The sequence below is a fragment of the Carcharhinus amblyrhynchos genome, unplaced genomic scaffold (assembly GCF_965287045.1).
Source record: "Carcharhinus amblyrhynchos unplaced genomic scaffold, sCarAmb.v2.hapA scaffold_37, whole genome shotgun sequence".
Taxonomy (NCBI): Eukaryota; Metazoa; Chordata; class Chondrichthyes; order Carcharhiniformes; family Carcharhinidae; genus Carcharhinus; species Carcharhinus amblyrhynchos.
In genome coordinates, this window is record NW_027649778.1 from 2,467,733 (window position 1) to 2,495,732 (window position 28,000).

Consider the following 28,000-nt stretch of genomic DNA (forward strand, 5'->3'; position numbering starts at 1 on the left):
CCATTCTGCCATTTAACAACTCTTCTAGACAGTTTTCTTATTCCGTTACCATTCCTTTTGGGCTTACATCACCAACCCTTTCATCATTTAACCTCTTCTGTTTTTCACCCTGTCACAGCTCCTCCCTTCTGGTTTTCTTCCCAAGCTCCCACCTTTCGTCTTCAAAGCTATTACATTTCTAACTAAGGTAGATACGGAAGACTGAGAATAATGGTGGAAGGAATTTTTATCTGATCGGTGGCGCTCACCAGGATCAATGCTGGGACCCTTGTTGTTTGTCATACATTTTCCTCCCGAATCATATATATAAGTGGTCTGATCAGTAAGTTTGTGGACAACACAGAGATTAGTGGGGGTGTTGTGGATAGTGAGGCTTGCCAGAAGATACAGGGTGGAGAAATGGCAGAAGAATTTAATCTAGACAAATGAGATAATACATTTTGGAAGGTCTAATGCAGGAGGGAAGTATACAGTAAATTGCAGAACCCTTAGAAACATTAACATACGGAGGGATTTAGGCATACAGGTCCACAATTCCCTGAAAATGGCAACACGAGTAGATAAAGTGGTCAAGAAGGTGTATGGCATGCTTGCCTTAATTGGTCAGAGCATAGAGTATAAAAATTGGCAAGTCATGTTGCAGCTGTAGAGAACTTTAGTTATGTCACAATTGGAATACTGTTTTGGTTACCACACTACTAGAAAGATGTAGAGACTTTGGAGAAGTTACAGAAAAGGTTTACCAGGGTGTTGCCTGGTTTGGACGGTATTAGCTGAGGGAAGATTGGACTAACTTGGTTTGTTTTCACTTGAACACTGGGGGCTGAGGGGGCGACCTGATAGTTTACAACAGTGAAATAGAATGGATAAGCAAGTCTTTTTCCCAGGGTAGAAATGTCAATTATTCAGGGACATAGGTTTAAGGTAAGGGGTGGGGGGAGTTTAAAGGAGATGAGAGGCAGGTTTTTTTTAAACAGAGGGTGGTAAGTCTGGAATACGCTGCCAGAGGATGTGGCAGAAGCAGATATGTTAGCAATGTTTAAGAGACATGTTGGCAGATGCATGAATTGGTAGAGAATAAAGAGATATGGACCATGAAGCTTCAAGAGTTTAGTTTAGAAAGGTATCATGTGTTGGCGCAGCCTTGGAGGGCCAAAGGGCCTGTTCCTGTGCTGTACTGTTCTTTGTTCTCTTCCAATTCTGATAAAAGGTCATTGTCATGAAATGTTAAATCTGTTTCTTTCTCCATGGATACTGCCTGACCCTGAATAGATCCAGCATTTCCTGCTCTTATAAATTACCAGCGTTTGCAATATTTTGCTTCTGTATCCCAGAAATCTGTTCAGTTGTTATTTTTTTTTGTTGCTTGGCTCTGTGTATGGGAAGAAACTTGAAGTTTGTGCTCAGTATTGAACATTTAGTGACACTAATTTGAGCCTGCCGTCTCTGATGTGTCACAGCTATAAGTACTAAAACAACCCATGCAATGTTGGCTTTGGTTATAAATAATTTTAATGTCCTGTCTGACATTGATGTGAAGAGTGCACTGGAAGTTTAAATTAAAAATGAAACATTGCTTTGCTGTACGAAGAGGTTGCTGTCAGGTTCCTGGACAGTAACTGAAATTTAGTATTCCTGTTGGTCTAGTATATTCAAATGACTTTCAGATCTGCTTTTCAGCTTTCACCTGTTTGAACACTCAGCAATAATTTCTTTACTGTCATGGATTTTTTTGTACTAAAAGTCCCTAAGATATCTTCTCCCAGCACTGTATTCAACCAGTCTGACCTCTATTACCTCTGAACGCACAAATGTGTTTTGCTCCATGTAGATTCATGAGAGGGGTGCCATGGGAAGGATAGGCTGCAAGAAAGGGATGGTCTGGGTGAGAGGATGGAGTTTGTTGTGTATGTCAATTTTAACTGTAAATGTTTTGCCAATCTTTTACTCAAATGATCATTTTGGGGTTATTTTCTCCTCCCCTGCCACCCCCAAAAAAAGTGGCAAAATTTGCAGATTTAAACAGTACACCATTCTAGAATTCAGCACATCACTTCCCAGGCCTTAAAGAAATATCACAATACATGGAACAGGGGAATTATATGGAGTAGGGGTTAAGTATTCTCATTCAGTATTCCAATTGCCAGAAGGAATTTGTAACTGAGAGCTGTTTTGAGATTCGGTCAGTCATAGAATCCATTCGGTGCAGAAGGAGACCATTTTGCCCATCGAGTCTGCACTGAATCTCCAACAGAGCATCCCACCCCCTAATTCCCCCTAGTCATACATCTTGGGACACTAAGGGGCAATACAGCATGGCTAATCCATCCAACCTGCACATCTTTGGAGGGTGGGAGGAGATCGGAGCACCTGGAGGAAACCCACACAAATACGGGGAGAACGTGGCATAGTGGTTAGCAGTGCTGCCTCACAGAGCAAGGGACCTGGGTTCGATTCCTGTTTTGGGTCACTGTCTGTATGGAGTTTGCACAGTCTCCCCACATCTGTGTGGGATTCCTCCAGGTGCTCCAATTTCCTCCCACAGTCCAAAGATGTGCAGGGTAGGTTGGCCATGCTAAATTGCCCTTTAGTGTCAGAGAGACTAGCTAGGGTAAATGCATGAGGTTATGGGGATAGGGCCTGGGTGGGATTGTGGTCAGTGCAGTCTCGATGGGCAGAATGGCTTCCTTCTGCACTGTAGGGATTCTATGAACATGTTCCACAGAGTCGCTCAAGGCCGAATTGTACTTGGGTCCCTGATGTTGTTGTGAGGCAGCAGCGCTAACCACTGTGGCACTATGCCATTTACTGGGCACCGTACTAATCAATTTCAATCACATCTGAAAAGAGATGCTTGGTTTTGGGTTGTGTTGGTAGCACTATATCAAAAGGTTTTGAGTTCATGCTCTCCTTCCCCACCTTGCTTCTCCTCCATTTCAGCTCTTAATCTAGGCTGACTTTTTAGTGCCTTACAGAGGGGGTGTTGTATTTTGCAAGATGTCATCATTTCAAGTGAGCTGATATAAAAAGAGGTCCTGTGGAATTTTTTGGGGTGTAATTAGAAGATCCCATGTCCTCATTTTGAAGAGAGGCCTGATGTTTTCTCAGTCAATGCATGCACCATCAGAAAAAAACTGGTTGTTGAACTCATTTGCTGTTTGTGCCATGTTTTGATTTACTGCTTCATTATGTAGCATGGAGGTGGCAAGGTGGCACAGTGGTTAGCACTGTTGCCTCACAGCACTAGGGACCTGGGTTCAATTTCCTGGGTTCTTGGGTCACTGTTTGTGTGGCGTTCTCCCCGTGTCTGTGTGGGGTTTCCTCTCATTCTGAAAGACGTACTGGTTAGGTCATTGACCCAAACAGGCGTTGGATTGTGGCAACTAGGGGAATTTCACAGTAACTTAGCCTACTTATGACTAATAAATAAGCGTTAAATATTTGCTTTGCTGTTTCAGGTGGGGCTCCTCTGACGTGACTATTGGGCATTTCCAGCACTTGCCTTTTTATGATGAATGAGACTGGTTGGCATATGCCTGAATATCATGAGCCTGCAGGCCTTTTAATGTAAACTGCTGTTGACACCTGCTACCTGCTGAAATTGTGCTGTCTTTCCAGCCCTCGTTTCCTCCCAGGCATTAAATGTGCGTCAAAGATTATTCCTCCAGCAACAATTGGAGTGAGTGGTTTTAGTGGTTCCATAGAAAACTACAGTTGACCGCCCATTCTGATTGCTCAGTCACAGATTCCTGCATAATTGATCTTCAATCTTGCTTTTTGAAAAATATCTGTTTTTAATTCCTTTTCTGTTGTCATTCTGATAGATGAGATAATTATGTCCAGATGATATTTCTGGATTTGAAAGAATTGAACCATAATAGTTGCTTTCTAGTACTGTCTGAACTTCAGAGTTTGTAATTTGAACTCGTGCTTTCAATGTAGTAAGCATGCTGGTGTTTAGTACTGACGACCACTGATAGGTGATTTAATAGTAGCTTACCCCCCACTGCCAGAATGAAGTATTAGGCTTTATTCCATACCCTAGCTACATAGGAATGCAACTGAATCCTATACATAGCTCTCTCAACTTTTGTTTTGTTTGCCCCTTCCCTTTGTGAATAGAATAAAAGGCAAAGCGAAGGAGGAGATTAACATGGAAATGATGGGATGTTCTGTTCAGATTAAATTTCAAAATGTTAAGAAGCAGGGCTGACTAGTGTATGATTCATTATGGTTTTCATTTCTCTCCCTCTTATTCTTCACTCCTCTTTGCAATTCTTAAAATAGACATAAGACACTGGAGTGCATTTTGTACCTGTAATCTTGTGACTAAGGCAAGAATGCTTCTTGCCCCATGCTGGGGTGGCATGGTAGCACTGCGCCAGGGACCCGGGTTCAATTCCTGGTTTGAATCATTGTCACGTGGAGTTTGCATGTTGTCCTATGTCTGTGTGGGTTTCCTCCAGATGCCCTGATTCCCTCCCACATACTGAAAGATGTGCTGATTAGGGTACATTGACCCAAACAGGCACTGGACTGTGGCGACTAGGGGAATTTCAGAGTAACTTCATTGCGGTGTTAATAAAAGCCTTAGTTGTGACTTATAAATAAACTTTAACTTTAACAAAAGCAAAATACTGCAGATGCTAGAATCTGAAACAAAAACACGGAAGGCAGAAAATCTCAGCAGATCTGACAGCATCTGTGGAGAGAATAGAGCTAATGTTTCTAGTCATGATGACCCTTCGTCAGAGCAGCTCTGACGAAGAGTCATACTGTCTCAACGTTGGCTCTATTTTCTCTCTCCACAGATGCTGTCAGAGCTGCTGCACTTTTCCAACATTTTCTGTTTTTGTCATAATGCATACGAGACCCTTGGCATTGCAGTGACACTCAGCAACTGCGTAATTCGCTGTTGCAGCGTTCCCTGTTGGCTTACTTCACCCTTGGGCATCTTGTTTGTGATTTCACAGAGAAAAGCAGTTAGGTTCCAATTCTGATATGTTGTCAGTCGTTCCTTTGCCATTGATTTGTTTTTCAATCATGTATTGAGAAAAGTATCATCGTTGTTGATTCTTTATCTGTTGCCATTCTGATAGATGTACTAAGTTGTGTTCAGGTAACGTGCTTGGAGTGGAGAAAAATAAGCCATAATTCTTTGTGTTTTCAATGCATTCCAGCATTGTGTAAACGTTGAAGTTTTGTCACTCGAACTCCTGCCTATGAATTTGGGGGGTTTTTTTTTGCAGTGTTGATGTGGGCCTATTTGTAGCGCTAATAAATAAACTTTAAACAGTACACACTGCTCCACTCACGCCACTTCCCATCTTTCCTCCTCTTAATAAATGCTGCCATTTGTATATATCCCAGAAACAAATCAGAATTACTCTGGAGATGAGAAAACTAGTAAGTGCAGGGGAGCCAAGTTTAATGAATGCTGTCAGCTGTGGCTGAGTGAAAAGCATTCTTGTCTCTGAATCAGAAGATTACAGGTTCAAAATGCACTCAAGAATCTTAGAATCCCTACAGTGCAGAAGGAGACCATGGAGACCATCCAGCCCATCAAGTCTGTACCAACTCTCCGAAGGAGCACATTACCTCTGCCCTATCCTCATAACCCCATACATTTTATCATGGCCAATCCGTATAACCTGCACGTCTTTAGACTGCGGGAGGAAAACCACACATGCTAGGAAGACGTGAAAACTCCACACAGATAGTCACCCAAGGCCGGAATTTGGGTGTCTGGAACAGTGTGGCAGCAGTACTAACCAACCATGGTGCTGTCCACTTGAGCACACTATCTTGTCTAACATTCCAGTGCATTAGTGAGGGAGTGCAGCACTGCCAGAGGTACCATCTTTGAATGAGACGTTAGATGAGACCCAGACTGCCTTCTGAGGCAGATGTGAGAGATCCATCAACGTTATTCGAAGATCGAGTGAGATTACCTTGGTCTCTTGTCTATCCCTAGACCAACATCATATTATCTCATCACGTTGATGTCTGTGAGAGCTTGCTGCATGAAAAATGGCTGTGAGTTTCCTATGTCACAACAGTGATGCAGTTCTTTGATTGTCAAGTTCTTTGAATATCCTTGGACCCTGAAAGATGCTATAGAAATTTTGTTTCCCTTTTGAAAGATTAAAGCTGATTAGTTCACGCACATTTGCAGTGGAAGCACTTGAGGCCTGGTGTAGCTTCCCCACCCTCCCTGGCAGAGCCCAAAAATGGATTCTTGGATCTTTCCTGGTTCTGTGCCACACATTGGACTGTTGGAAGAACTGTTGTTTATCCAAAGATAAAGTCGATGCACCACTAGGGCTGAAAAGTGCGATTAGTGTAAAAATAACTTGTATGTGGCCAGGTACATTTTTTGTTCAGTTTGCCAAAAAAAATTGCTATCTTTATATCCGGCAGTCTGGCAGATGATCTTCCAGCATGATGCTGCTGTGTGTATTGACAATGTACACTTATGCTGTCACACTGACATAAAATGAAGGAAGTCAGATCTATACACACTTTCAGAACTGATTCAAGGGCTTAATCCTAACAAGGAATTCCTGGTGCATCTGGAATTGTGTTGCCATCTTAATATTTTATTTAGCACATCTTTTTGGAATGCTTAATGATGTATGTGTAGAGTTTAAATATCTCCAGTGTTAGAGCAAGGCTGGATGTTCTGGACCGTTGAAGATATTCTCAGCCTTCACTGTCTTTCAATAAGTGCGCAGTAGTAATCGGTACGGGATTACAAAGTGATTACTCTGAACCGGCATCCAGAAATGAAAATCCCCAATGAATGAATTTAGCTGCTTGCTGTTTGAACCCTGCATGTTGTAACTTGGCCTATTTAGCATATTGGTGCCAATAAGCCGTGGGGAGAATTACTTCAGCCAATATATTTTTTGTGATATTCTTTAATTCATCATCTCAAATTTCTGCCAGCACTGCAATAAATGATAGACTTGTAACCACTGGTACTTCATAGTATTATGTAGCTCAAATTACGCAATCTATAAGCTAACCATATTACTGGATGTGTCAGTGTTTTACATAGTTTCACATTTGATCAATAAGCGTCATGGCAAATTAAAATCTTTGCAACAGCGTAAAATTTTCTGTCAGTTCGTTACCTGAAATTCCATATCTTCATGCTTATGATGATTTATCTTTCTGGTGAAAGTGGGTTAATTTTTATAAATCCACGTGGCAAATTTAAAATACTTGGAAGTGATTGAGGAGTAATTCTCTTTTCACAAAACTGTTGATACAGAGATGCATGTGTCTCGCACCGCGTTTCATGACCTCTAAACGGACCAACGAACTTCACTTGCCAGCAGAATATTTTTGAAATTCAGTTGCTGTTGGTCAGTCGTAGCTGCACAACAAGTGCCCATGAGCAGTAACGGGATAAATAATCAGTTAATCATGTGGTGGTGTTGATTAAATAATAAAACGTTCATTCACATAGTTTGAACATACTCTTAGAGTGTGCAAATAATATTTCAGAAAATCCATAGACATGGCCCAGGTTTCCATACTGCTGAGTCTTGTGATGGAAAGAATGTTCATTTCACAGTGCTAATTGATCAGCTGATGGTGAGAGAGGGTTCCAGGATCAAAGCACGGCACAGGAACAGGCCCTTCAGCCCTCCAAGCCTGCGCTGATCACATTTACCTATTTAACCAACTACTTCTATCTCTCTATTTCCCGTTTGTTTATGTGCCTATCAAGAGAAGCCTTAAATGTGGCTAACATCTGCCTCAATCATCTCACTTGGCAGTGCATTCCAGGCCCCCACCACCCTCCGTGTTTTTAAAAAAAAAACTTCCCCCCACACATCTCCTCTGAGCCTTTCTCCCCTTATCTTGAACTTTTGCCCCTTTGTAATTGTCATTTCTGCCCTAGGAAAAAGCTTCCAACTGTCCACCCTTTCCATACCCCTCATAATTTTATAAACTTCTATCAGGTCGCCCCTCAGCCTCCGCCTTTCCAGGGTAACAATCTGTTTATTCAATCCCCCCTCATAGCTAACATCCTCCATATCAGGCAACATCCTGGTAAATCCTCTCTGCACTCTTTCCAAAGTGCCCACGTCCTTCTGGTAGTGTGGTGACCAGAATTGGACAAGTATTCCAAATGTAGCCTAACCAATGTTTTTGCGAACTTTTATACTCATTTCAGTTTTAGTGAAATATAATGGGTCTGTAGAATGATAACCACCCTCCATGTGTTGCCTCAACTAAATGTAAGTTTACACCTTATTTACAAATTGTGAAGTGTCCTTGTGGGTGCTAATGATAAACACTCGGGGGAAATTGGCATGTCGACATTTGAGAATCTGAACTGTGACTTCACCTGTCAGTAATATTTTTGGAGACACAGGCATATAATCAAGGTTACATTATTCAGCCTGTCAGGCCTGTTACATCACTCAGTTAGTTAGATTCTGGTTAATCTGTACATTGGCTTTATATACCTGCTTTGTTTCACTTCTCCAGGTGTGCTCTTATTCAAATTCTCTTTTAAAAGCTATGCACCTTAACTCCTGAAAATTTAAATTTGTTTACTGATGGCATCGCCAGTTCCTAAATGATTTGATCTATTTTGTCGCATGTATTAACACAGTGAAAAGTATTGTTTCTTGCACTATACAGACAAAGCATACCGTTCGTAGAGAAGGAAAGGAGGGTGCAGAATGTAGTGTTACAGTCACGGCTAGCGTGTAGAGAAAGATCAACTTAATGAAGCATAGAACAAAAGTAAAAGTTAGAATTAGAAGGTATGCTGGGCACAGCTTGCAAGAAGTCATCTCATCCTGTGCCATCTTGAGCACTGTTCTGCAGATCAAGAAGACTCAAGTTTGATTTGCAAACTGATATCAAGTTAGTTTAATATATCAATTTTACAGATCAGTGTCCCTGAGAGTAGTAAAACAAAACTTTTCAGGACCTCTTACCCACCATCCCTCTTTCCTGCTATCCCTGATAACTCCTGCTGGAAAATCAGGTGAAGGTAGTATATTATGCCAAGAATGTAACTATGGTTCTAGAATCTCATTTTTTATTTGACCACAGTAGTCGAGAGCTTACGGAGCGCTGCTCCTTCATCCACTCACCTGATGAAGGAGCAGCACTCTGAAAGCTCGCAATTCCAAATAAACTTGTTGGACTTTAACCTGGTGTTGTGAGACTTCTTACTGTGTCCATTAATTAGAACAGTTTAGGGATTGTTTAGGTTTTATTTCATGTTCAACTTTAATTCTTTGTCATTCTGCACATCTTTCCCTCCAAAGTGGCTCTTCTCTCTCCTCCCTGCCCGCAGATGTCTGTTTTATTTTCTCAATGGAAAGTTTTGCAGCTGCTTCATGATTTTTCATAGGCGTCTAATTCTGAAGATATTACAATTTGTATAGCATCACTGTCTCCATTATTCAGAACTGTGCAGATATTATTGATGTCACTGGTATCTGGCTCTGAAATTTGTCACTAAAGGCCACTCGAAACATGGACTTCCTTCTCTTTTGTGTTTGCATTTTAGACCAGCAACTGGACACACTTATAATCGTGCATCTGTCTGTGCTTGAGCAAAAAATCCAGTGCTGTGCTGGACCTCTGTGTGGGGAATACCTGGGAAAGCGATCATGATATAATTAGACACAATAATCTTCAAGCAAAGACTACTGACAATGTAACGCTTGTCACTAATTTCAAGAGGGCTCGTTGTACAATTCCATCCAATATTTTTAAGTCAATGCTAAGGAGAAATGGATAATCTCAAGTCTTTTTTAAAACGCACATGGCAAAACTCCAATACAAATATCTAAGTATATACAGGAAAAAATTGTTAAACTAAAAAATATTTTAATAGATTCAGTAAGTATAATTCTCCAGAGAATAGAAGCAAATATTAGAATCATAGATTCCCTACAGTGAAGGAGGGGGCTATTTTGGCCTATCGAGTCTGCACCAAGCACAATTCCACTCGGGTCATATCCCCATAACTCCACTTATTTACCCTGCTCATGCCCCTGCTACTAAGGGTCAATTTATCATGGCCAGTCAACTAACCTGCGCATCTTTGGACTGTGGGAGGAAACCTGCGTAGACCGCACACACACTCTCGAACCTGGGTCCCTAGCACTGTGAGGCAGCAGTCCTATCCATTGTGCCACCGTGCTGCTTGCTGTTGTCCACCATTGAGCTGCAGTGCTGAGTGAGATGGTTAATCCACTCAGAACTGCTGTTGAGAAGGTGCATTCTTTAAAAGCACGTAACTGAATGGGTTGAGCTATTTGGAAGGATTCGCTGAATCTGACCTGGTAAGTATAATGCTCAAACTTTCAGCTACAGTTCTGTAGTCTGATTCATATGGCCCTGTTCACTCTCCCCTCCAAACCAATTTCTCTTGTGTTGTCAGTACTTGAGCAACCAGTGCAGATCATATATCTGCCCACCGGAGAATTAAACTCCAGACCCAGTAAACGTGCGTGTCATCAGCTTGCATTCCGGCTGTTGGTTGAAGAGCAGCTTTGAAGTCTGCCTGTGAAAGTATTAAAATAGGCCTCTCCTTGCGAACTGCAAAAAGTATGCACCACTTTAAAACTAAACGTGTCAGCAATTCTGCCACTTCTCGTGTGTGTGACACTTATTAACTTGATTTGTGATTTTGTGGCTTGTGGTGGCTACCACTAAAATGTATATTTGTGAATATTTTTAGCCCCGGCCTAGAGACCTAAATGTATTGCATCATAGCGTTTCAAATGAAATTTAAGGCTGTGCTTTGCACCATGCTATTTCTATGTTTAAAATTTGGCTATTGAGTAAAATACAGTTGCATGTGACTGTACCATGTCGGAGTTCAGCTATTTTTACCTTCGACCGTGGCACACGACAGAATTTTATATAATTTTACAGGTCCTGCTGTATTGTGTAATCCTTCTCTCGTTAATTGCATTAGGTGAATTGCTGTTATAAGTGTTGGTTTTCTGGTTTCCTTTACACTATGTATTATCCCTTTTCCTGTCGTGCTGTTTTGCTATTTCAATCTGCGTTTCAAATTCTCTCCATTTTGCCTAAGGCATTATTACTTTATTGTTTGTGGTTAATGCTCGATATTTTGAGCTGCAGAGTTTGGTAGGGACAGACTTGAGTGCGCTAAAGATAGGGAACACTAGTGCACCTGATAATTTGAGTAATGGGTATGATTCACTGCAGTCGATATGGTTTTATGACGGAAATGGTGTACTTGGTGTACTTTATTTGATGTGGAGATGCCGGCATTAGACTAGGGTGGGCACAGTAAGAAGTCTCTCAACACCAGGCTAAAGTCCAACAGGTTTATTCTAGGCAAAAAATGGTTTGGTGCGGACAGGGAGGGCTGGGGGGGGCCTGTTTCTGAGCTGTAAATTTTTTATGGTTCTGTGGTGTGGAGTTGCCAGTGTTGGACTAGGGTACCAGGTTAAAGTCCGAGATTGTTTTGTAGCACAAACTTTTGGAGCCCTGCTCCTTCATTAGGTGAGTCCTGATGACTCACCTGACGAAGGAACGGCACTGCGAAAGCTCATGAATCTAAATAAACCTGTTGGACTTTAACCTGGTGTTGTGAGACTACTTACTGTACTTTTTTTTTAGCTATAACTCAGCATAGATGAAGGAAACTATGTTTGGATTTTGAGAAGGCGGTGATAAGGTCCATATCAGAGGTTGTTACATAAGATTACATAAGAACCCCACGCACCCCGGACATTCTCTCTTCCACCTTCTTCCGTCGGAAAAAGATACAAAAGTCTGAGGTCACGTATCAACCAACTCAAGAACAGCTTCTTCCCTGCTGCTGTCAGACTTTTGAATTGACTAACCTTACACTAAGTTGATCTTTCTCTACACCCTAGCTATGACTGTAACACTATATTCTGCACTCTCTTGTTTCCTTCTCTTTGAACAGTATGCCTTGTCTGTATTGCATGCAAGAAACAATACTTTTCATTTTGATTTATTGTCACAAGTATTAACAATGAAGATGAGAACTAATGGAATTGGGGAGTAACATATCAGCTCGGATTGAACACTAGTTAATAGACAGAAAATAGATTTGGGTAAGTGTGTTCTTTTTAGGGTGGGAGGGTGTGGGTTGCCACAGAGATCAGTAGTTGGACCTCTGATATTTACAATTTATAACAATGATTTAGATAAAGGGACTGAGTGTAAAGTATAGTTTGACAATACATCGAAGGTTGGGAAAGCAGTCTGGATGCAAAACAGTCTGGAAGGGGATATAGATCGGTGAAGATCTTATAATTTGCCCAATGTGAGATGAACTACTCTGGTAAGTAGATTGGAAAGCAGAATGGTTTTTAAAACAACTGAGACTAATAAATGTTGGCAGTTAGGAAGGCAAAACATTTAGTAACTTTTATTGCAAGGGAATTGGAATACAAGTCTAAGGATATCTTGTAATCTTATAGGGCTTTGAGGTGACACATGGAGTGCAATTCATACACTATGTAATTTTGGTCTCCTTCCTAAGAGAGGATATATTTTCCTTGGAGAGGGTGTGATGAGGGATTCATTTAGATTGATTCCAGGCTGATCTACAAAGAGATTGAATAAAAGGAGTTCAGAAGAATGAGGGGATTGTATTTGAAACATACACTTCTTGCAAGGTAAATGTTAGGTGCTATTTGAACTAGCTTCAGAGTTTGGAATTGGGAGCGAGAAGAGGAAAAAGTTCTTCATATATTTGTGAATTCCAAAGGCCATTGGACATAACTAACAGCAAAATGTGGGGGTAAATGGGTGTTTTTCTGGTTAGCGATCAGTGACTTGTGGTGTTCCTCAGGGATCAGTGTTCGGACCGCAATTGTATATGACTTACATAGCTGGTTTGGAGTTGGGGGTCAAGTGTAGTGTCAAAATTCGCAGATGACACTAAGATGAATGGCAGAGCAAAGTGTGTATAGTCTGGAAGTCTGCAAAGGAATATAGATAGTCCAAGTGAGTGGGCGAGGGTCTGGCAGGTGGAGTACAATGTTGGTAAATGTGACGTCATCCATTTTGGTAGGAATAACAGCAAAATGGACTATTGTTTAAATGGTGAGAATTGCAGCATGCTGCTGTGCAGAGGGACCTGGTTGTCCTTGTGCAAGAATCACAAGGAGTTGGTTTGCAGGTGCAGCAGGTAATTAAGAAGGCAAACTGAACTTTGTCCTTCATTGCCAGAAGGATGGAGTTTAAAAACAGCGAGGTTATGTTGCAGCTGTATGAGGTGCTGGTGAGGCCACACCTGGAGTGCTGTGTACAGTTTTGGTCTCCTTACTTGAGAAAGGATATACTGACACTGGGGGGAGTGCAGAGGAGATTCATTAGGTTGATTCTGGAGTTGAGGGTTGGTTTATGAGAACAGACTGAGTAGACTGGAGCTATACCCATTGGAATTCAGAAGAATGAGGGAAGATCTTATAGAGACATAAGATTATGAAGGAAATAGATAAGATAGAAGCAGGGAAGTTGTTTCCACAGGCAGGTAAAACTAGAACTAAGGGGCATGGCCTCAAAATAAGGGGGAGCAGATTTAGGACTGAGTTGAAGAGGAACTTCTTCACACAAAAAGGGTTGTGAATCTGTGGAATTCCCTGCCCAATGAAGCAGTTGAGGCTATCTCATTGAATGTTGTTAAGGCAAAGATGGATGAATTTTTGAATAGTAAAGAAATTAAAGGTTATGGTGAGTGGGAGCTGAATCAGCGAAAAGATCAGCCATGATTTTACTCAATGACAGAGCAGGCTCAAGGGCCAGATGGCCTACGCCTGCTCCTAGTTCTTGTGTGATCAGTATGTTCAAGACTGAGATCAGTTGGTTTATGGGATGGATGGATACTAAGGAATGCGAGAGAAATGGGATAGAGTTGTAGAAGTTCAATTATAGAATGACAGAGCAGGCTCTGACCTACTGCTCCTTTGTCTTATGTTCTTGTCGTGCCGCCTTGGGGAAGATGAGCCATGATCTAATTTGGTGGTGGAGACTGTAGGGCCAAATGGCCTACTCTTGTTCCTTATGTTCTTACAAGATTATAATAAGCTCAGAGTGGACCCATCAGTTTTTGCCACAGTTTAAATGTTCTAAACCATTTTTTCATGTCTAATGTTTAAGAAAAAATTGAGGAAAAACTCTATTTTTGCTTAACAACTGTGCGTGCCTTCCAGAATCATAGACGTTTTTATGTTTCAGTTGGTCCTGTGTGTATGGAGGGTGTGCTCAGTACCTCATCCATTGCTCATGTATAAGATTAAACAGACAGAATAGGCAGGCAGCTTGACTGGCAGAGTGAAGTAGTACAGCCCAGCAAATTTGGAGAATGTTGCGATATTAGCCAGTTATTTTGACAATCGTTTTCCTCCTATTGTCCCATCCTTGGGTTGCACTCACTTTCTGGAGTTATGTCTGAAAATACCTCTGACTTGCCCAAGTGCCTGTTGTTGATGTGTGTGCCTAGGGGGGGGTCAAGTGTTGTACTATTTTCGTTGTGTCACTAAAGCCAATTGTGGGGCCCCTTTTTACTGCCCCAGGGGATTGGATTTGCAACTGCTCTGTCTAGCTTGGATTGGCTGTGCTTTTCTCCTCCAAGTTAGCTCTAGATGGGACGTTTCTCCATTTAAACAATCCCGATTATTGACTGAATTGGTTTTAATTTACTCCATCAGCAAGTAAATGCATTCTGCCTTGTGATGCCGTTACTTTTTATCACCTTGTTTTGATTTAAACTGTTGAACTGCTCTGCAATTAAGCTGTTAAGGGTTTGAAACAATTCAGTCAATATGTGCAGAGATGTGAATGTTCTGACCTTGACCAGGCTGATGTGATTGGGAGGGTTGTTGGTGAGATTAGGTTTGATATTTGGATACAGAATTTCCTTTGAAACTTACCCAGAACAATCTTTAGTCTTCTATCATTTCCTTTTTTTTTAATGAGAATTTCAAATTGAAACCTTACGGTGCAGGATATCTGAATGGGGTTGCAGATCAGGACTGTAGTTAAGCTTGAAAGATTGATACAGCCGTTCTGCTTTTTAAATTTTGGCCCACATGCAGAGCAGTTGCAACATAGTGTTTCAGAGGAAAAAAATGCTATTAAATGGAAAGGCTGTGCAACTGGCTACGCATTCACAGCAAGGTCATTTCTTTCTGTCCCGTTCGCTTTGTTTTTATCCCTTCCAAAAAATACTGACCTTTGCTGAGACACAGTTTCAAAAATGTTAGTTGCTAGCAGGTGCCATTCCAAAGAACAAAAAAAATTACAGCACAGGAGCAGGCCCTTAGGCCCTCCAAGCCTGTACCGACCGTGCTGCCCGACTGAACTAAAACTCCCTACCTTTCCGGGGACCATATCTCTCTATTCCCATCCTGTTTGTTTATTTGTCCAGGTGCCCCTTAAAACTCACTCTCACACCTGCTTCCATTACCTCCCCCGGCAGTGAGTTCCAGGCACTCACCATCCTCTGTTTTTAAAAAAAACTTGCCTCGTATGTCTCCTTTAAACCTTGCCTCTCGCACTTTAAACCTATGCCCCCTAGTAATTGAATCTTCCACCCCGGGGATGAACATAGAACAGTACAGCACAAACGAGCCCTTCGGCCCACAAGTTGCGCCTATCACATCTATACCTACCAAGCCATAGAACTATCTAACTCCCAATCCCATATACTCATCCAGAAGTCTTTTAAAAGACCCCAGCGAGTTCGCCTCTACCACCACTGACGGCAGCCGATTCCACTCACTCACCACCCTCTGAGTGAAAAATTTACCCCTAACATCTCCTCTGTACTTGCTTCCCAGCACTTTAAACCTGTGTCATAAGAACATAAGAAATAGGAGCAGGAGTAGGCCATCTAGCCCTTCGAGCCTGCCCCGCCATTCAATAAGATCATGGCTGATCTGTCGTGGCTCAGTTCCACTTTCCCGCCCTCTCCCCATAACCCTTAATCCCCTCTCTTATCAAGAACCCATCAACCCACGTCTTAAAAATATTTAGCGAGGCAGCCTCCACCACTTCAACGGGCAGAGAATTCCAGAGATTCACCACCCTTTGAGTGAAGAAGTTCCTCCTCAACTCCGTTCTAAACCGCCCCCCCTTTATCTTGAGGCTGTGCCCCCTAGTCCTACTGTCTTTTTTGAGCGGGAAGAGTCTCTCCACCTCTATCCTATCCATCCCATTCATCATCATATACGTCTCAATGAGATCTCCCCTCATTCTTCTAAACTCTAACGAGTACAAGCCTAGTTTATTCAGCCTCTCCTCATAGCTCAACCCCCTCAACTCCGGTATCAGCCTAGTAAACCTCCTCTGCACTCCCTCCAAGGCCAAAATATCTGCGCAGGTGCAGCGCCCAAAACTGCACACAGTACTCCAGCTGCGGCCTCACCAATGCCCTATACAGCCGCAGCAAGACCTCCCTACTTTTATATTCAATCCCCCTCGCTATGAAGGCCAGCATCCCATTCGTCTTCCTGACCACATGCTGCACCTGCAAGCTGGGTTTTTGCGACTCATGCACAAGGACCCCGAGGTCCCTCTGCACCGTCGCCTGCTGCAGTTTTTCGCCACATAAGTAATAGTCCTTCCTACCATTCTTCCTACCAAAGTGGACCACCTCACACTTGCCAACATTAAATTCCATTTGCCATTTCCTGGCCCATTCGCCCAGCCTATCTAGATCCTTCTGCAGACTCTCCACACCCTCCGCACAATTTGCCGTTCCCCCAATCTTGGTGTCATCAGCAAATTTCGACACCCTACACTCGGTTCCCTCCTCCAGATCATCTATATAAATGGTAAAAAGCTGAGGCCCCAGCACCGACCCCTGGGGCACTCCACTAGTCACCATCCGCCAATCCGAATAGCACCCGTTGACCCCCACTCTCTGCCTCCTATTTGACAACCAATCCTCTATCCACGCTAACACCCTACCCCCAACTCCATGTCCCTCGACCTTCTGCAATAACCTCTTGAGGTACTTTGTCAAACGCCTTCTGAAAATCCAGAAAGACCACATCCACCGGCTCTCCTCTATCCACCGCCCTAGACACATCCTCATAGAACTCCAGTAAATTTGTCAGACACGACTTCCCTTTAATGAAACCGTGCTGCGTCTGCTCTATCAAGCAATTCCCTTCAAGATGCCTCGCAATTTCCTCCTTAATGACAGATTCTAACATTTTACCTACCACAGACGTTAAACTAACCGGCCTATAATTCCCCGCCTTTTGCCTGGCACCCTTCTTAAACAACGGCGTAACATTAGCCGTTTTCCAATCCTCCAGCACTTCCCCGGAATCCAGCGACGTCTGGAAAATAACCACCAAGGCATCCACTATCACCTCTGCCGTTTCTTTCAGAACCCTCGGATGCATTCCATCCGGTCCTGGGGACTTGTCCACAATCAGCCCCTCCAGTCTGTCGAGCACCGCCTCTCTAGTAACAGTAATGTCATTAAGACCCTCCAGTCCTACCACCTTTCCATCACTAACACCCAGCAAATTATTCACGTCCTCCTCCGTGAAGACCGAAACAAAAAAGTTATTCAATACCTTAGCCATATCCCTATCCCCTACCACTAGGTCCCCTTTCTCATCCTCTAAAGGACCAACGTTCACCCTAGCCAGCCTCTTCCTTTTTATATATTTATAAAAACTCTTGCTATCCTTTTTTATATTAAGCGCTAGCCCAGCTTCATAGTTTCTCCTACCCTTCTTTATCAACTTCTTTGTCAATCTTTGTTGACATTTAAACCCCTCCCAATCCTCTTCTCGCCCACTACTCTTAGCTACTCTAAATTCCTCCGCTTTTAATTTAACACTTTCCTTCACCTCCTTCGTTATCCACAGCTTATTACCTCTCCTCCTACTGTCCTTTTTGACCATCGGAATAAATTTCCGCTGAGCACCAAGAAAGATCTCCTTAAAGATCCTCCACTGCTCCTCAGCAGACCCTCCCTCCAACGCGCTCCCCCAGTCCACATTCGCCAATTCTTCTCTCATCCTACCGTACTCCCCTCTATTCAAAGTACGCGTGTCCGGGAACCCACTTTCTCCTCCTCCATCTGCACCAGAAACTCCACCATACAATGATCACTGTCCCCAAGAGGATCCTTCACCGCAAGGTCCCTAATTCTACCCGCCTCATTACATAGCACGAGATCCAAGATAGCTCTCTCCCTCATCGGCTCCAACACGCACTGTTCCAGGAAACTATCCCAGCAGCATTCCAAGAACTCCTCCTCGAGCCCACCGCGTCCAACATGGGTCGACCAATCAATATGCAGATTGAAATCCCCCATAACTACGGCCGTCCCATTCCTGCACGCCGCACTTATTTGCGCGTTAACAGCCCGCCCCACCTCCAGATCATTATTCGGGGGCCTATAGACGACACCCACCAGCATCTTCCTCCCTTTGCTGTTCCTAATCTCCATCCACAACGATTCCACGTTCTGCTCCTTGGCTCCGATATCATCCGTTGCTACCACCTTGATGCTATCCTTAATCAGCAGAGCTATGCCTCCCCCTTTTCCCTCCTGCCTATCCTTCCTAAACACTTGATAGCCCTGTACATTCAGCTCCCAGTCCCTGTCACCTTGCAGCCACGTCTCTGTAATGGCCACCAGATCGTATCCATTTGTGTTGATCTGCGCCACCAGCTCATCCACTTTATTCTGAATGCTTCGTGCATTCAGATAAAGCGCTTTCATCCCAGCCTTCACCTGGACCCTATTTGCCGTAACGCCACCAACCATACTCACGCCCCCTACTCCCTCTATTATTGGGACATCCTCGGCCTCTTCCCTTACCTGTACCCTATCCTTAACTTTAGACCTCGTAACGTCACCTACCCTCGCACCCTCCCCTCGTAGCGACCATTTCAGCCCTGGGAAATAGCCTCCGAGAATCCACCCTATCTCTCCCTCTCAACATTTTATAAACCTCTATCAGGTCGCCTCTCAACCTTCGTCTCTCCAGAGAGAAGAGACCTAGCTCCCTCAACCTATCTTCTTAAGGCATGCCTCCCAATCCAGGCAACATTTTTGTAAATCTCCTCTGCACCCTTTCAATAGCTTCCACATCCTTCCTGTAGTGAGGTGACCAGAACTGCGCACAGTACTCCAAGTGGGGTCTGACAAGGGTCTTATAAAGTTGCAGCATTACCTCCCGACTCCTAAACTCAATCCCTCGATTAATGAAGGCCAGTACACCATACGCCTTCTTGACCACATCTTCTGCGAGGCCGATTTAAGAGTCTGATGGACCTGGACCCCAAGATCCTTCTGCTCTTCAACACAGCTAAGACTCCTACCCTTGATATTGTACTCCTGCATCCCATTGGTCCTGCCAAAATGGACCACTACACATTTTATCCACATTGAAGTCCATCTGCCACTTCTCTGCCCAGTCTTGCATCCTATCTATGTCATGCTGCAACTTCTGACATCCCTCCAGACTATCCACAACACCACCAACCTTCGTATCGTCTGCGAACTTACTAACCCATCCCTCCACTTCCTCATCCAGGTCATTTATGAAAATGACAAGCAGCAAGAGTCCTAGAACAGATCCCTGGGGCACTCCACTGGTGACTGACCTCCATGCAGAAAAAGACCCATCCACAACCACTCTCTGCCTTCTGCAGGCAAGCCAGTTCTGGATCCACAATGCCAAAGCCCCTTGGATCCCATGCCCTCTCACCTTCTCAAGAAGTCTTGCATGGGGGACCTTATCAAACACCTTGCTGAAGTCCATGTAAACCACATCCACCTCTCTTCCTTCATTAGTGTGTTCAGTCACATTTTCAAAGAACTCAACTGGGCTCGTAAGGCACGACCTGCCCTTAACAAAGCCGTGCTGACTATTTCTGATCATTCTAAACATCTCTAAATGCTCATAAATCTTGTCCCTCAGAATCCTCTCCATCAACTTACCAACCAGAGGTCAGATTCACCAGTCGGTAATTTCCCAGGCTATCCCTGTTCCCTTTCTTGAAAATAGGAACCACATCTGCAATCCTCCAGAACCTGTCCCACCTCCAACGATACAAAGATCATCGCCAGGGGCTCTGCAATCAGTTCCCTCACCTCCCATAGTAACCCGAGGTATGTCCCATCCAGTCCTGGTGAGTTATCTATCTTGATAGAATTTAAAAGTTCCAACACACCCTCTTTCTTAACATCCACATACTCAATCTTTTCAGTCTGCCGCAAACCTGTAGTACAACCTCCCAGATCACTTTCCACCGTGAATACCGAGGCAAAGCACTCATTAAGCACCTCTGCCATTTCTTCCGGTTCCACACAGACTTTTCCCCCTTCACCTTTTATAGGCCCTATCCCTTCTTTTCTCATCCTTTTACTATTCACATATTTGTAGAATGCCTTGGGATTCTCCTTAATCTTACCCGCCAAGGCCTTCTCGTGTCCCCTTCTGGCTCTCCTAATTTCCTTTTTAAGCTCCTTTCTACAAGCCTTATACTCTAGATCCTTAACATCTCTCAGCTCTCTGAACCTTTTATACGCCTTTCTTTTCTTCCTGACTAGGTTCACCACAACCTTCGTGCACCACGGCTCCCACGACCTACCAAAACCTCCTTGTCTCACCGGAACGTTATCGTGCAGAGCTCCAGTCAAACATTCCTTGAAAATCCGCCACCTTCCTTCAGTACTTTTCCCCAAGAACACCACCTTCCAGTTTACTCGTACAATTATCTGCCTGATGTCTTCATATTTCCCCTTACTTCAGACAAACACCTTCCTAGCCTGCATGATCCTATCTCTTTCCAATGCTATCGTGAAGGAGATAGAATTATGATCTCCATCCCCAAGATGCTCTCCCACCGAGAGATCCGACACCTGTCCTGGTTCATTAGCCAGCACCGGGTCAAGTACAGCCTCTCCTCTCGTAGGCTTATCCACGTACTGTCAGGAAACTCTCCTGAACACACCTGACAGACTCCTCCCCATCCAAACCCCTTACCCTAGGGATATTCCAGTCGATGTTTGTGAAATTAAAGTCTCCCATCATGACATCTGTTATTACTACATCTCTCTAGGATCTGTTTCCCTATCTGCACCTCAACTTCCCTGTCACTATTGGACGGCCTATAGAAAACACCCAGCAAAGTTATCGACCCTTTGCTGTTCCTAACTTCCACCCACAGAGACTCTGTAGACAGTCCCTCCACAGCATCCGCCTTCTCTGCAGCCATGACACTGTCCCTGATCAACAGTGCCACTCCACCACCTCTTTTGCCTGCCTCCCTGTCCTTCCTGAAGCGTCTGAATCCCGGCACCTGAAATACCCAGTCCTGTCCCTGAGACATCCAAGTCTCTGTAATGGCCACCACATCACATTCCCAAGCAGCAATCCACGCCCTAAGCTCATCTACTTTACTCGCTACACTCCTGGCATTAAAATAAACACACCCCAGACCCTCGGTCTGGGTACTTCCCTTCTCCATCACCCATTTAACCTCCCTCTCACACTGTCTACAGTCCTTCTCTACCTGGGAGCTAACGTCCTCGCTCTCAGTCTTCTCATCTCTATTCCCTCCCCCCAACCTTTCTAGTTTAAAGCGCCCCCCCCCCCCCCCCCCCCAGTAGCCCTAGCCAACCTTCCCGCCAAGATATTGGTCCCCTGGGATTCAAGTGCCACCCGTCCTTACTGTAAAGGTCACATCTGCCCCTAAAGAGGTCCCAATGATCCAGGAACCAGAATCCCTGCCCCCTGCTCCAGTCCCTCAGCCACGCGTTCACCCTCCACCTCATTCTATTCCTGCTCTCACTCTCCCGCAGCGCAGGCAGCAATCCTGAGATTACTACCTTCGCTTTCCTCTTTCTCAGCTGTCTACCTAATTCCCTATAATCCCTTTTCACAACCACTTCCCTCTTCCTGCCTATGTCAGCAGTACCTATATGAACCACAATCTCCGGCTCCTCGCCCTCCCCTTTCAGGATGTCTGGGATGCGTCCAGAGACATCCTGGATCCCAGCTCCAGGGAGGCAAACCACCATCCGCGACTCCCGTCTGCGTCCGCAAAATCGCCTGTCTGATCCCCTCACTATGGAGTCCCTTATTAACACTGCGTTGCTGTTCTGTCTCTTTCTCTTTTGAAATACTGGGTCAGACTCAGCCCCAGACACCTGGCCACCGCTTCCTCCCCCAGGTGAGCTGTGTCTCCCTCCTCCTCCTCCTCCTCCTCCTCCTCCCCCCCCCCCCAGCAGTACTCAGACAGGAGTACTTATTTTGAAGGGGGACGTCACCAGCGTTCTCCATCACGTGAGCTTTCCCCTTCCAAACAGTTACCCACTTGCCGCCTTCCTGTTGCCCCGGTGTGACCACTTGCTGGTAGCTCCTGTCAATTACCTCCTCGTTCTCTCTAATGAGACGAAGGCCCTCGAGCTGCAGTTCCAGTTCCTTACCTGGTCCCTTAGGGACTGCAGCTCCACACACCGAGCACAGATATGGACGTCTGGGAGACCAGGAGCCTCCAGGACCTCCCACATATTGCATTGGCAACAACATACTGGCCTCATACTCATACTTGCCGTTTTTAGAAATAGAGAAAAAAGTAATAGAAACTTATAACTTACCTTGCCTCACCCTTTTTGCTTAGGCCCTGTGAGCCGAAGCCCTTACAGCTCACACAAAAAAAACAAAAACAAACTTACCTGCTCTCACTTCAAGCCCCTCTCTCTTTTTTAGGTTAGAGGAGGTGGAAGGGTGGGATAATCTACCTGTGTAGAGTATCGGGATTCCTCACCAGTCCAATTTATGGTAAGGGGGAATAAAAACTACAAGTCCCTTTGCAAAAAGCTTCACTCTGACCATGCCCCTCATAATTTTGTAGACTACTTTCAGGTCACCCCTCAACCTCTGTCATTCCAGTGAAAAACTGAAGTTTCTCCAACCTCTCCTCATAGCTATTACCCTCTATACCAGGCAACATTCTGGGTAAATCTTTTCTGTAACCTCTCCAAATTCTTCAAATGAAGGAAAGGCTCGCAGGGGAGGGAGACAAGGTGGGAGAGGTGGCGTGAGAGGGGAAGAGGTGGAGGCAATGGGGAAAGGGGGCAGCCTGATAGTTGTGGGAAGGGAGGCATGACATAAGAATTGGGATAATATGAGTGTGATGGATGTGGCAAGAGAGTGATCACATGGGGAGGATGTAGTGGTTTTGGATCAAGTTGCAGTAAAGATACGCAATGAAATTAGTATGTGCTGCAGGTCTCTGAATTTAGCCCATATAAGTATCACTGTTTTATTTATTTGTTCTCAAATAAAGGCTTGCTTCAGGTGCTAGCTTCATGTTTCAAGCTTGTTTGTGTTTCATTCCCCACCCCCTTCTCCCTTGGCCAGATAAGATGTGAACCAGCTAGAGTTCTACACTTGAGGTGATGACCTAGTGGTATTATCACTAGACTATTAATCCAGAAATTCAGCTAATGTTCTGGGGACCTGGGTTCGAATCCTGCCATGGCAGGTGGTGGAATTTGAATTCAATAAAAAGCAATCTGGAATTTAAGAATCTACTGATGACCATGAAACCGTTGTCGGAAAAAACATCTGGTTCACTAATGTCCTTTAGGGAAGGAAATCTGCTGTCCTTACCTGATCTGGCCTATCTGACTTCAGAGCCACAGCAATGTGGTTGACTCTCAACTGCCCTCAGGCAACAAAGGATGGGCAATAAATGCTGGCCAGCCAGCAATGCTCATGTCCCACAAATGAATAAAACAAAACTTCAGATTTCCACCTGTGCACCAAGAAGTGGTCTCAATGACCGGTTTTGTTTTGATTTAACAAGTCTGCTTCTGGAGGGAATGCACTGGCCTCCTTATGAAAATCTCATTGCATTAAAAGATTCACTTCGTATGGAGTATAGTGCCAGCATATTATTCATTCCTTGGTACAACATGTTTAAATTCCACTGCACCAACTTTGCAGTTGTTCCAAACCCAATTTTAATTTGTGCTTTTTCTATTTGCTTGCTTCTATAATATTTGAGTAGTCAGCAATGGAGTTGCAATGCATCAACTTGCATTATTTTGACATGAAACTGAGATACTACGTTGCAGAAGGTAATTAAAACAATGATCATATTTATTCTCTGCTTTCCTCTCCAGTTCATAGTGATCTTGTTCTCTCTTTTTCGCATTCTAATGCAAGGTCTGCTGGCCCATTTTCCCCTTTACTCAGACAAGCAAGTGTAAGAATTATGGAGCAAGAATTACTGAGGAGGTGGCTGCTTGATCCTGACAAAGTAAGGTATCTGTGGAGAGAAGACAGTCCAGCACAGCTAGAAATGCCCTGGGAAGGAATCAGTGAGGACTGCCAGTTGAGTGTGGCATAAATTGGGCGAAACTGCTGGATAAGGGACATACAGAAAGGCCAAAAGCTTCCATAACTGGAGGAAAAAGAAAGTGGAGCTCTCTAAATTTGTAATCCAATCATTTCATACAGCTGAGGAGGCCATTTAGCCTATCATTTTTGTCAGCCCTTTGAAGGAGCTGTAAAAATGGTTTCTCTTCCCAGGTCCCTATAATATATGCTTTGCACCACTATTCCACATTACTGTGTTGTAAATTAAGATACTAATGGTTGCAGAACGGGAGTAATGGCAGAAGATGGAGAGGATGAATTGTGCATTGATCAACAGATACAATAACACTGACCTGTACTGGTTAAGTGCAATTTCCATGCATTATTTTGACACCAATATGAATTGGTCTAATAATACTGCTTCACTTGTGACATAAAATTAGTAAAAGGATGGTGAAGGAAGAGGCCAACTGGAACTACAAAGAGGATTTATGCGTGGAGGCAGAGGGCATGGCCAAAAGGAGCAGTGGTACTGTCACTGGTCTAGTAATCCAGAGACCTAGAGCATGATCTGGGGATCCGGATTCAAATCCCACCACAGCCAATAGTGAAATTTGAATTCAGTAAATTTCTGGAATTAGAAGTCTAATAATGACCATTTATGTTTGTTGTAAAAACCCATCTAGTTCACTGTTGTTCTTTAGGCAAGGAAATCTGTGACGCCAGATCCACAGCAATGTGATTGACTTGCGAATGCCCTCTGATGTGCAGGGCAATTAGGGATGGGCAATAAATACTGGTTCAGCCAATGACACCCACACCCCATAAGTGTTTTTTTTAAAACTGTGCGCTTTGGCAGCATCTTTTCTTCCTTGGTACAGATGCAGAGCGGAAATGAAGGCACTCGAGACACTGGAAGGACTAAAACATGATGGATATTGGTAACCTCAGGTGCATAAATGTTGATGTGGCACCCAGAACTGAATGAGATGTGTCTGAGGATACTCAGAGAGGGATGGCACAGGATTAGAAAATTGTTCAAAAAAGTCCAGTCAGTTCAGGACAAAACTAACAGTCACTTGGATGAATGTAGATTAAGCCAAGAAAGCCAGCACAGATTTGTTAAAGACAAATTACGTTAAACTCATCAAGAAATTGAAGGTGGTTTAAGAGGGTTGATGAGGTAATGTGGTTGATATAGTGTACGTGAACTAGCAAAAGATGTTTGATGAACTGTCACATAACAGGCTTGTTGGAAGCCAAACTCACGTGGAATAAAATGGAAACTGGCAGCTTGAACATAAAGTTGATTGAGTAACACAAAACAGTAGCGGTGAATGATGGTTTTTCAAACTGGAGGAAGTTTATAGCGTGGAGTTTCCTTGGGGCCAGTCCAAGGACCACTGCATTTCTTGATGCATGTTAATGGCAAGACCTGTGTGAACAGGACACAATTTCAGTATTTCTTATTGCACCAAACTTTGAATGTTATGAACTGTGAAGGGGATAGTGATAGACTTCAGAAGGACATTGACAAGCAAGTGGAATGGGTGACAAAGTGTCAGATGAAATTTGCTACAGAGAAGCATGAAGTGATGCACTTTGGTAGGAAGAACAACAAAATAAAGGGTGCAATTCTGAAATGGCCACAAGAGCAGAGAAACCTGGGAATAAATGCACACAAATCATTGAAGTTGACAGGGCAGGTTGAGAAAGTGGTTAATAAGGCTATTGAGATCCTAGCCGTCCCAAATTAAGGGAAAGAATGCAAAAGCAAGAACGTTATGGTGAACCCTTTATAAAATACTGGAGTATCACTTCCAATTCTGGACACTTGAATTTAGGAAGAACGTGAAGGTATTGAAGATGGTGCAGCAAAAGATTTGCAAGAATGGATCCAGGACTGGGAGACTTTGGTAGACTGGATAAGCTGGGAATGATCTCCTTGGAGTAGAGAGGCTTGAGAGGAAACTTGGTAGTGGTGCTCACAATCATTAGGAATCTTGACAGAGCAGACAAACTGTTTGCATTAACAGAAGGATTGGTAAACAAGAGGACACTAAGGTGAATGGAAAAAGAACCAAAGGTGACACAAAAATATTTGAGTGGTTGGAATCTGGAATGCATTGCATAAAAAGTATGGAGGCAGATTCAAACACTATCTTCAAAAATGGATTTAAAGAAAAGTAATTTGCAGGACAAAAGGTAAAAGGGCAAGAGAGTTGGAGTTGCCAAATAACTCTAGCAGGGAGTCAGCATGGGCTTAACTGGTCACATAGCTAGCTCCTGTGCTGTAACATCTCTCTCGTCAAAATCGCTTTTTGCCAATGAACAATCCTACAAGTCCCACAAGACATTCAGTGCTCAAAAGGGTTAATAATGAACATTGAATGCATATTGAGCTCTCTTTAACATTTAGAAACCTTGTTGAATACTAAAGCCCAGCTGTGTTTTTTGAGTCCATTCCAGCCTGTGCCATTTAATGGTCAGTGATAGTTACGAGATTTTCTAAACTTGATTGCATTACATTTCCCACCTCCTGAAATAAAAATCTGGGTGCTTATGTGTTTTTGTTTAACAGGTTATTGGTCCAAAGTTTCCCTTTATTCACCTGTAGAAACTTGAATTTGTATTTGCCAGATAAATGACTGCTTACATGGGCTAATGGTACATGTAATTTATGGCTGCGGATGAATGGTGGTGATAAACTGAGGGACAGGGCAAAGCTTCCTTTCCAGAGGTTTGACTTGTACTTTGTTCGTTTTGCAGCTTTCATCAGTCAATGGCATCAGGATCCGAAGGAAAAGGTTGTTCTGCAGTTGCTTTCCCATCTTCCTTTACTTCAGCCTGGAAACGTAGAGGCAAAGTCCGAGTACATGAAACTGCTGCAGAAGGTGCTGACCTATTCCATTGACAGCAATCTGTTCATTGAGGAGAGTAGACAGCTGTTGTCCTATGCACTAATCCATCCTGCCACCTCACTGGATGATCGCAGTTCGCTGGCCTTATGGCTAACCCACTTGGAGGAGCGCATGTCGAGCAACTACAGTTCACAAAATGTGGGGCCAGCAGACTCTCTTTACACAGGAGTGTACAACCAAAATCAAAGGCAGAATGTCGAAGACAAACTAAATGAATGGCAAAATCGGGCGGATAGCAGTATGTGCGTCACTGTCCCTGCCTGGCAGGACAAGCCAATGACCTGTGAGAATGGGCATTTGCCTCTGCATACATCTGCATCGGTGCCATCTGCTATGAACAACATTGGGAGCAATACAAGTACAGGTAAGGTAGATGTTTGATTGTCAAGTTTGAACATAAATGGTGGCTCCCACTTGAAGCCATGTGCTGAATTACAGGTGGTTGTTAAAGACACATTTGTTTATCAGAATGGCCCTGCCAACAAAAGTGGACTTTGCATTCTTCTATTCTGTTCTTTAGCTACGATCTTCATTGGACAATTCGGAAGCTTTTGGCATTGAATGTATTGATGCAGAAACTTTTGCTCTTACTCCCTGCCTCATTGGATAAAGGGAGTAACCCACACCTACCAGTAGGTTTTCAAGTTGGTTTTGAGGTGACACAGTAGCACAGTGGTTAGCACTGCTGCCTCTCAGCTGCGGGGACATGTGTTT

General features: G+C 43.8%; 1 protein-coding gene across 3 annotated transcripts in view; it reads left to right on the plus strand.

Moving 5' to 3' along the window:
• samd4b (sterile alpha motif domain containing 4B) overlaps positions 1-28,000 on the plus strand; it is a 93,495-nt gene that overhangs the window by 20,644 nt on the left and 44,851 nt on the right. For all 3 annotated transcript variants that reach the window (XM_080218290.1, XM_080218292.1, XM_080218291.1), the window contains exon 3: positions 27,135-27,650. In XM_080218290.1, the coding sequence (XP_080074416.1) occupies positions 27,135-27,650 (516 nt within the window). The remainder of the gene's footprint in view (positions 1-27,134; positions 27,651-28,000) is intronic.